This window comes from Podarcis erhardii, assembly GCF_964252035.2.
Source record: "Podarcis erhardii genome assembly, chromosome: 7".
Lineage (NCBI taxonomy): Eukaryota > Metazoa > Chordata > Lepidosauria > Squamata > Lacertidae > Podarcis > Podarcis erhardii.
In genome coordinates, this window is record NC_138511.1 from 54,200,710 (window position 1) to 54,211,523 (window position 10,814).

The 10,814-nt window shown below is 42.8% G+C and overlaps 1 protein-coding gene across 1 annotated transcript in view; it reads right to left on the reverse strand.

The window, feature by feature from the left end:
- Nucleotides 1-7,269, reverse strand: part of LOC309347497 (fatty acyl-CoA hydrolase precursor, medium chain-like) — a 22,602-nt gene extending 15,333 nt beyond the window's left edge. Inside the window, exons 1-2 of the mRNA XM_081872132.1 lie at nucleotides 7,197-7,269; nucleotides 903-997 (exon numbers count right to left, since the gene is read on the reverse strand). Of these exons, the coding sequence (XP_081728258.1) occupies nucleotides 903-997; nucleotides 7,197-7,201 (100 nt within the window). The 5' untranslated portion in view covers nucleotides 7,202-7,269. The remainder of the gene's footprint in view (nucleotides 1-902; nucleotides 998-7,196) is intronic.
- Nucleotides 7,270-10,814: the final 3,545 nt, after the last annotated feature.

A 10,814-nucleotide genomic window follows, 5' to 3' on the forward strand; every position in this document is an offset into this window, starting at 1 on the left:
CAAAGCTTTCCAAGTTGTCAGGTGGAGCCATGATGCCATATTAGACCTGAGGCTCCAGCTGAACGGGAAAGCTGTAGGATCACAGAGACATGTTGGGTGATGAAATCTTGTTTGGCTCAACAAGCCAGAGGTCTAGAAGGATGGGCATTAGAGGGAAATAGCCACCGGAGCCATCACTTGCCCCCAAGTCAAGACCCCAGTGAAGGGCAGAGTTACACACAGCCCAGGGACCTTCAAACCCTTCCCCCACCACAGCATTTCCACTTCTGAAGAAGGTGCCTGGGATGATGGAGTTAGGAAACTGCCTGACCCACACCTCCAGCTGCCTTGATGAGCTGCTGCCAGGACTTTTCCACATGCACCTTTCCTCCACTCTTTCTAGGCATGAACCATACCTGCTCTGGAGGGTAGGACTCGAACCAATGGCTTCGAGTTGCAAGAAAGGAGATTCTGACGAAACAGCTGGAAGAACTTTCTGACAGTAAGAGCTGTTCAGCAGTGGAACAGACTCCCACGAGAGGTGGTGGACTCTCATTCCTTGGAGGTTTTAAATGACCTAGATGACCCTTGGGGTCCCTTCCAACTCTAAGATTCTATGATTTAAAGCTTCGTGTACAAGTGCCCTTCCCCCCCCCCCATCCTGCCACTTTCTCCACACAAACCTGCTCTTTAAAGCTGAATTGGAGCAAACATCAATTTGTGGAAACCACGAATTTGCTCCAATTCAGCTGTAAAGAACGGGTTCCCGTGGAGAAAGCTCGGGGGAAAGAAAACAAACTCTCAGACACAGAGCAGTAAAGATCCAGGCAAAAGCTAAGCGTGGATAATTGTTTTATTTGTTTGCTTGATGGTTGTTTGCAAATTTGAATAATTTTTTATATATAAAAAATCTAAAATCCTACCTTCAGCTGTCAAAACGGTGGCCCAGGAGGCCAGGATCAGAGGGAGCAACCAAGCCATTGGGCCAGCCATCGAAATCTTCAGCCCACTCAGATGCCTGAAACACAAGTAGCTTCTTTCAGTGCAAAGGTTGGCATTGGCAAAGATAAGCAGTAAGGATTGTGTAACATCTGATGCCAGGAGAGTTCAGTTGCAGAGGAAAGGCCTGCAATTAACCTTGAACAGGGCTTGGAGATGGTCCAGCAGCAGCAGCTCCATCTCCTTTGGCAATGCCATTAATAATTAAGTAGGGGGTGCACTTGAACCCACATTGATTCAGAAGGATGAAAAAGGCAGAGTTTTAATAATACAAATTAAAATCCAGGGAGAGAAAGTGATACTGGTTGGTATTTAAGCACCTAATGATAAAAAAGCAATTTTTTCCAAAAAACTATAAACAGAACTACTTGAATTTGCAGATCAAAAGATTGTTTTAATGGGAGACTGAAATGGAGTTCCAACTTTAGACAAAGACAGATCAGTCAGGAAAAAAGAAACCAAAGAAGGTAAACCTCCAAAAACATTTTTTGACATGACTCAAAATCTAAAGCTGATAGATATCTGGAGAATGAGACATATGTTTGATAGAGAGTATACTTTTTACGGCCATGTACATGATAGCAGCTTGAGAATAGATTCTGTATGGATTTCCAAAGAATTGGAAACAAGAGTCCAAAAAATTGACATCAATCCCAGAACCTTTTCAGACCATAATTCCCCGACTATGGAACTACAAAAAGAAAGCCAAATTTCTTTTAGATTGAGATTAAATGATGATTTATTAGATGATCAAAAATTTGTTGAAAAAGCAAAAAAGTCCCTGAGGGATTATTTTGAAATAAACAGTCAAGGGCAAACAAAGTTACAGATGGTCTGGGACGAAAGCAAGGCTGTAATGAGAGGACTCTTTATATAACAAAACTCATTTAAAAGGAAATTGAGAGAGAAAAAGAAAAAAGAAATATTAGAGGAAATTATGAAAAAGGAGAAACAGCTGCCAAACAAGGCAAATAAAGAGGCAGTAAAATAGGCAATTAAAACATTACAAACCCAATATTCAATGATTATAAGCGAGGAAATTAGTTGGAAAATAAAAAGAGTAAAACAAAAATATTTTGAGCATGCAAATAAACCGGGGAAGTTGTTAGCCTGGCAGTTGAAAAAAAGTGAACAAAGGAACTTCATAAATAAAATTAACATAAATGGCAGAATCACAGACAAGCTGAAGGAAAAAAGAGAAGGATTTGTTAAATATTTTTCTGAGCTGTATAGACAAGGGAAAGAAAAAAACATTTAAGATAGAAGAGTACATCAGAAGTAGTAATATGCCATATTTAAAAGAACAAAGGAACATTCTTAACTCCCAGATAACAATGCAAGAATTACTTGAGGCAATAAAAAGCTCTAAAAATGGCAAGTCTCCAGGCCCAGATGGCTTTTCGGCAAAATATTACAAGAAATTAAATGAGCAATTAGTGAACCCATTGAAAGATGTTATGAATGAAATATTGAACACAGGCGAAATCCCAGAAACATGGAAACAGGCCTATATAACAGTAATTCCAAAACAAGACGCAGATTTGCTGCAAATTAAAAACTGTAGGGCTATCTCCTTGTTAAATAACAATTACAAATTGTTTGCAAATATTCTAGCTAATAGATTAAAAAAAAATTAAATGAATATATCCATCAAGATCAAGCCGGGTTTTTACCAGGAAGACAAATGAAGGAGAATGTAAGGAATATTTTGAATATAATAGAATATTTCGAGGCTAAAAATGAAAAGAAAGCAGCAATGATGTTTATAGATGCTGAAAAAGCTTTTGATAATGTTTCTTGGAAGTTCATGATAAAGCTGTTAGAACAAATCAGAAGCGGTTCTAAGTTTCTAAAAGGAATAGCAGCAATCTATTCAGAACAAAAAGCCAAATTAATTATAAATCAGGTGATAACGGATGATTGTAAGATACAAAAAGGAACGAGACAAAGATGCCCATTATCACCATTATTGTTTATCCTGGTCTTGGAAATACTTGCCAAAAACATGAAGATGATGTACAGATGGTACACGACACCAGTGCAGTTAGGGAAAATGTACAAAACTAGTTCAAATATATGTTGGAAGTGTAAGGAAAAGGAGGGAACATTTTATCATATGTGGTGGGATTGTAATGTAATTTTGGGAAATGATATACAACGAATAGAAGAAAATGTTCCATTTAACATTTGTTAAAAAACCTGAAGCATTTTTGTTAGGGATTGTAGGGATAGATCTGCCAAAAAAACTGAAAAACATCTTCATGTATGCGACAATGGCCATGAGAGTTCTAATAGAACAAGGATGGAAGACTGAAGAAACCCCAAGTAAAGAATCATAGCAAGAAAAACTGATGGACTATGCAGAACTGGCAAAACTGACATATAAGCTATGGGACAAGGATAACTGTGACTTTAAAGATGAATGAGAACCCCTTACAAAGTATTTGAAGACGCAACAAAGCGAACTGGACTCCTTGGCTGGCTTTGAATAAACATTCACAAACTTTTTATTGATAATAATCAGCTAAATAGTTTGAGGATCTATACAACTTTGTAACATGCAGAAAACAGCATTCTCAGAGAAATCAAAGACTGGAACTGAGGGAAGCCAGAGGGGGTGAGGGTGGGTGGGTTTTGTGTGGGAGGGTGGGGGGAGGGAGGAAAAATGGGGGGGGGGGATAAGGATGATATGTTTCTGGATAATATGTTTTGTTTTAATTCTGAATAAAAAAATTAAGCGGGGGGTGGGGGGAGGCTGTCAAGGGAGGCCGGACTCTGGAACACTGTCTGGTTTTAACCCCTGGAATTTGCACCATGCAGGACTGTGCTCATTCACCAGCAGAACTCTTGGAACACAGATTGAGTTGCCCTCAGCTGACTTCTGGCTTTTATGCAATGCCACCCCTGAACTAATCTGCAATAGGGGAAAGTATTTACTGACCTTACACAGTTGTTTGTAGGAATTGCAACATGATGATATGCATGCAAAGCATTTCTAAAGTGCTCTGTTGCTAAGGCTCTAAACTTTGTTAGACCACTGAATTTAGATCAAGAGTCTGCGCAGAACTCCTCTTTCGGATAGAATGGCAACAGTACACTTAGCTGGCCAGAGTAATGTGGCTCCTTCACACTGAACTGAATGCAAAGCTGAATTATGGGACAGCAAGGCAACAGTCCTAAACACATTCTGCAGCAATAAGCAGAACTTCATTCTAAGCACATATATTTAGCATTGATGTATTTTATTGCCAGAGTTGAAACGTTACATGCACCCAATTGTGAAGCTATGAGATATTTCAGGGGTGCCAGCACATTTCTCAGGTTTGTTTTCCTTAGAATAAAGGTCACTAGAGACAGTGGCGTCTTTTTTGTGATATATGATTTTATGTAGCCGCACATGCAGCCTGACTATAAGACAGAAGGGCTCACAACACAAATACTCCCAAGATATCTTGCTCCCCTGTGAGGTTCCTAGCTCCCCTCTTCGCTGCCCCAGTCTCTGTGGTTGCTGACAGTCTGTTTGTTGAGCATTCACTTTGATTTGCTTGCAGGGAGGCTGTACAATATTGTATCAAGAAAGTGTGCCTTTCCTGGTCCCTCATCACAAATAAGTGTGACGGTTTTTGTTTTTGCTTTGTTTTTGGAGTGGGGAGCAAGTGTATTAAGCAAGAACACCAAATCAACTCTAACCAAACAACCTGAACCTGCTGGTATGGGACCGAAGACCACCGCAAAATATCAACAGACTGGAAGTACCCCATGTCTCTTCCTAGCCCAGTTCAAGATTTGACTGTCACCTGGGACTATTCGCTGATGCTCACCAATGTGATAACCTCCAGCCAGGTGAAGAGGACATACCTGCCCCCTTTCTGGAAGCATCTCCAGTTAGTAAATTCAGTAGCAACCAGCCCCCTGCAAATAAATACTTAACAGACTTAACCAGAGCCATTAACCTTAATGAAGACACTTAGTTTAGCAGGTCTCTTTTTCTATAGAAAACATCCTCTAAAACAGAGTGATTCTGTGTGCGTGCTGCCGTCACTGTCTTGGAGTGTCATGTGCTGGGGCCACACAGCGCAGAAAGCAGCACACAATAAAGATGGCTTTTATCATTACTGTATCACTTGTTGCCACACACACCTTTGGCTTTAAGTTCAGCACCTGCTGAAGTGGTGTATCTGTCAATCACAGCATGCTGTCTCTCTTTGATTTCTTCTGTGTCTCTCTGCATGTGCGGCTGTTTCACACTCACACATCGTAAGAGTAGTGTGTGTGTGTGTGTGTGCGCACACACACACACACACAAGCACTCACTGTTGTAAGCAGCAAAGCAGTATTTCCTTTATAATTTTATCATGGTAGTAACAGCGATCATTACACAAATACACAGGCTTGCTGTTAACAACCCATGTGGCTTGCACGCGCTGCCATGTGGTGCCCACGAGGGGAGAGGTGCTGTCAGTCACAAGGCCCACACAAGCCCTCTCCACACCAAACAAACACAGTGATATGCAAAAGCATCAGATTTGCTCGTCAGCAGGCAGTAGTGGAAGCAAACCCACCCCAGCCACTCCTCTTGGACTTAGGATGACTCTTAGGGAGCAGGCAGCACTTTGCCACTGGCAGCTCCTCTGAATGAAGCTGTAGGGGAGGGCTAGGGAATAGGATCTGGCTGCCAGGCTGAGCTCCCAGCCCAGCCCTTGTGAGCCCCCTTGGCAGGCAGGTGCAGCTGCCGACCTCCCACTCACCTGACCACAATCCTGGCTGACCCAACTTCAAGGGGAAGAAGCAGGAGCAGGAGCTGTAAACACACACCTGACTCTTCCCTTTCTTCCCCTGCAGCTACACTTGAACTCAAAGGAAGAAACCCCGCCCAAGGGGGCTTGCAGGTGCCTTTGGCCAGGATCTGCTGAGTGGAGCTGATCCTGCAGAGAATTTTGCAGGCACCACTGATCAATTGCTGGCTCCTGCTAATCCCACTTTTGGCCATTGACACTGATTGACTCCAATTATTATTATGACTGAAATACAGCTTCCTTATACAGTATACCAGATTTGCCTGGCTCCAAGCCAGGCCAGGATTCGAAGCCTCCCATCATGTAAGGCTGCCAGGGTAAATAAAGCTGAAATGTTAATGCAGTTGCTATGTGCAAGAGCAGTTCTGCCCAAAAGAGCTGCTTTAAGAAGAAAAACACAACAAATATGTTTCCATCAACAACCGAGATAAAAGGGCAGGCTGTATTCTTTGGGCTGGTAGAAACAAAATAGAAGTGGGTGGGGGTGGCAGTGATAGATGTCACCCAGCAAAATGTCACCACGCATGTAACAAAAACCCAACAACCCACAGCCACCTACCCACACGCACAGTGCTCTATGGTGGATCCAATGCTGGGTAATATGTGGATTTATATTGGATTTTCTTCCCTTCTCAGAATACCTGTGGATTGGAGGGGGGGGAGTTGCACTTAGATGATCCTTATGGTCTATGTTTCTATATTTAAATGTAAATGCATCCATTAATTGGACACGGAAATATTTAAACCTCAAGTCCACATTACACTCCAATGTGGATGAGCTCACAGTTCCATGAGAAGGAAGTTTCCAATCCTAACCCAGAAGCGCGGACAAAGTTCAGAGTGAAATAGGTAGAGAGATAAAATCCCATCTCAGCCTCACAGCCTTTTGAGTTTGTAGGGATAAAGCTGCAATCCCTCTATCTATCCTCACAGAAGAAACGCCGCCCGCCCCCCCGGACTCGAAAGGACCCACCTGAGCCTTACAGAACTGCCACTTCTCGTAGGTCAGACCCAATGTCCGTCCTGCATTTCCCCTGGTTAACGTTACCACAACCAGAACACAAAGCCAAATGTACGCAAGGCAGCAATTCCTCATCTTGGTTGTGTACAAGACGACTCCACCACCGCCCGCATCTTAAGTCCTCCCAGAGCCCTGGCAACCTTCCACACGCCCTGCGCGCCCACTCACGGAGCCCGTTTCCGCTTCAACGAAACAGCAGCCTCCTCGCCTGCTTTCGGTTCGTGTATTTTTGCACAGGGTTGCTACGTTACAGGTGATTCCGGGCGTTCCAAGGTGTTTATTTCAAAAGCACCAACAAAGGCACAGGCATGGCAAGGAGCCATTTCTCTCCCTCCAATTGCCCCCTTCTGCCAGAATGCGCAAAAATAAAAAATATTATTCAGTTAAATCCAGGGACTCACACCATCCTCCAAGGTGCTCTCTCATCTCCTGCAAACACGAAGCTAGCAAACAGACCTACTTACTAGCAGTTCAGGCTCAGAAGAACAGCGGCAAAGTGCATGCTTGTGATTGGCTGGGCGGCGGGTTGCCCTTAGCCTTCCTTTATGAATGGTACTTAACAGGGACTGTTGCCCTCCCTGGATTTCCGTAGTTCTGCAGCCTCATTAGTTGGCTTTTCATTCCACGGTGAAGATTGCTGCGGGTTCCCTTTTCTCAGCTCATTTAGCATGACATCATAAATTCATTAAAAAAAAAAAAAGGAATTGAGGGTGCCCACCTCAAAATTCGCTTTGGGCAACCGCAAATCATACACCCCTGCTTCCAAAACAGCACCCTCCTCTGCTAGATGCTTTTGGCTCCTGCCTCTGCTTCCTTCTTCCGCAAGGTACTGTTACTTGCATCAATAGTCAAAAACACTTAGAGTGGAAGGAATAAGTAAATGGAGGTGGGGGGGACCAACCACATGTGGCCCAGAGAGTATCTTCTCCCAAGATGACATGGGCTCCTGCCCCACCCAGTGCGTCTTGTGGGCGCATGGCCCAGTCAAGGGCATCTATGCACACTGAGTCAAAAGATGTTTTAAAAAACAAGGAAGCACGGGGCGAACACTCAAGAATGTGCTGTGGGACAGCAGAAATCCCCAAAGTCTACCCTAATACTGGGGATATCTATCGCCTGCATCTAATTTACTCTTGTTAAACTTGTCTTCCTGTACTGCATTTCTGCCTCTAAACATTCTTACTGCTTTCGTTCATATGACAGCAGGGTGTTAGAAAAGTCATTCTTCACCTATAATTTCTTATGCACTTTTAAGCAGTCAGTACAAATAATTCTATGCTTCTTCTATTTAGTGATCATAGCAGATCTTATTTTAAGCCTCTGTTAATGTGTGGTTGTTCTAAATAAGCCTGTGTGGTTTTAAAATATATTGGAAAATTACTTTTACTGTGGTATTTCAGTTTTTTCCCTATTTTACTAAAGCTATTAGTGAACCATATGTGCCAGCAAAACAAGTTATTTGGCAAAGCAGTGGCAAAAACCACTTGAATAAAACTGAACAAGGGATCAAATCTCCACTGCTAAACTTGAAATGCTATTAATTTTTCATTATCATAGTAGTCGCCTTCTAAAATAAAGCCCCTAGACTCATTTCCAGATGTCCGTTTTGATTTGGTGCAACTTGTATCTAACTCTATTTTATGCTTGAAATGTAACTTTGGGGCAGAAGAATGGAGAGTGGCTTTTTCTGGGGTAAACAAAACAGAACTACAAAGGAGTGCATTTGGCAACCCCTGAGGTCATAAACAAGCAATATACATGATAATAAGGATGGCCAGGAGGACAGCGATCATTGTCACCTTTATGTGAGACCTGTTTCCTGGCCCTAAGATTAACATTTTAAGATTAACATATCAGAAAAGCTACATCAAAGAAACTTGCCCACTATCTTTATGGCCCAGGGTGCCTGCCTGGCGAAGCAACTGGGCTGCATACGTGACTTGTCAAGAAAGAGAAATGGACAGTAGAGGAAATGGCCAGAGATGCAGAGGATTGTGGGATTTGGACAGAAATTATTGTCATTGAATTAAACCCAGTCAACACAATGCATTCATCATGGACACAATGGCTTGATGCATATTTTATAATTCCTTATAGTAATCCCACTGACCCCACACCCTGGATATTTGCACTCCTACAAAAGAGAACCCATCCTTTGACATGGACAGTTTACCCAAAATCTAACATTTTGCATTGTTGAGTAACTGTGTGGTAAACTCCATAAAATACTATGGTAGGGTATATGTGCACTTCTTCCTTTTTTGTATCAAGTACACTGTTCTGATTTTGTGACTATGTGATTATGCTTTAAATTTAATTGGGCAAATTTAGTGATCATAGTACGGCCATTGTAATTGTTTCACTTATTTATGTAATAATTTACAGTTTCTTTTGTATTATGGTTTTACTCTTTCAAAGCGAGTATTTACAATTTTCACTATTTGTCAGGGGTTTTTGTTTGTTTGTTTTGCTATGGTTCTGTCTTTGAGCACTAGCCATATGCTCACTGGAACAAATTAATATTGTTATAGATTTGATGGGGCTCTAAACCCCAGAAATTAATAAATGGTAGGATTTTGATTATGTGGGAGAACTACAAGCTGCAGAGGAATTCCTGGGCTAGCCTATGCAAAACGACCTGGCCAAGCTAGGGCCATTAAGAAACAACTCCATTGAGGGCCATTGGCAAGGCAAGAGAACTGTCCTCCCACATTGCCCTGAGGTGTGATCAGAGGCTGGGGGTTTGGAAGGTTGCAAGGGTAACTGAATATAAGGTGACCGGGAAAAGAGGGTCTTTCTTGAGCAAGGGTTGCTGGGAAGAAGGAAGAAGAGTGGGATCCATCTTGGGGAGGCTGGCTGCAAGCTGGCTGGCTGGGAGAGATGCCTTGGACTCCAGGGCTGCACTGCTATGAGGTACAAGCCCCTCTTGAAATGACCATGCAGTAAAATCTGGACTCCTTCCATGCAGACTGAAGGTGTAAATAGATGACTAAACCATATTTCTTAAAGCGACAACAGTCTCCACCGTGTCTCAATTCTCCAAAGGACCACAGACCCTGGGCAAGTGCCTGGAACTCCATAGGCTTTTGCCACCACTCGGCTGAGAGAGGGGGACACAACTTTTGTAGCAATATAAACTGAATTTAGAACTCACTTTGCAGTGTTGGAGCCTAGTTAATTTGCAAGAACAATCAAGGCAGCAACTCTCCTCCACATAAAATGTGGCTCATTTTGCCAAAGAACACCAAGGAGATCTCTAAGTCACCCATGCTCCTCTCTATCTTTCCCCCCTTACAAATCCCACGCAACCCATGGATCCTTTTCTTCCATCCAGGAAAATGTGGAAGGTTCTTTGCTTCCCATCCCCAGTGGCATCTTCAGGTAAGGCTGGGAAAGAAGACTCAAGCAAGACTCCCTGGAAAGCTGCTATTGATATCACTGAATTAGATGGGCCAATGGTCTGGCCAACAGTGTAAGGCAGCTTTCTTTGTCCCATAATCTCTAAGGCCAGCCAACATATAGAGCCTCTGAGTTGTTCACTTGCCAAAACACATGGAACCGTCTGGCCAGAGGGAGAGAGAGACTCTTGCAGATATTCTCTGACCAGGTGCAAAACCCAGTTTGCATTGCTGACTGAGCAAACCACCCTTGGAATTCTCTCTGATCAGAGGCTGATCCCTTTGCCTATCCAACCTTGCCCATATTTATAAGGAAAAGTTTGAGACAGACTTTCTGTTTCACTTTCCATGTGCTTTTAACTGAAGCTGGTCAGGATCAGGCCCTCAAGATCCTCCCTGATCAATGGAGGCTGTCAGCCTATTATAAGATTTAGCTAGGAAAAGCACTGGTTTGTATTTTTTTTGTACTGTGTAACTGTGCTCTCTGTTTGCTTTATATGCTGCTGCCTTTATACAGGCTCCAAGGTTAAGAACTGCAGATTACAGATTGAATTTGAGCTGCCTGTCCACAGGTCAGAGTTTGCAAAGAGCCCCCACCCCATTTAGATTCCTATCCAATCT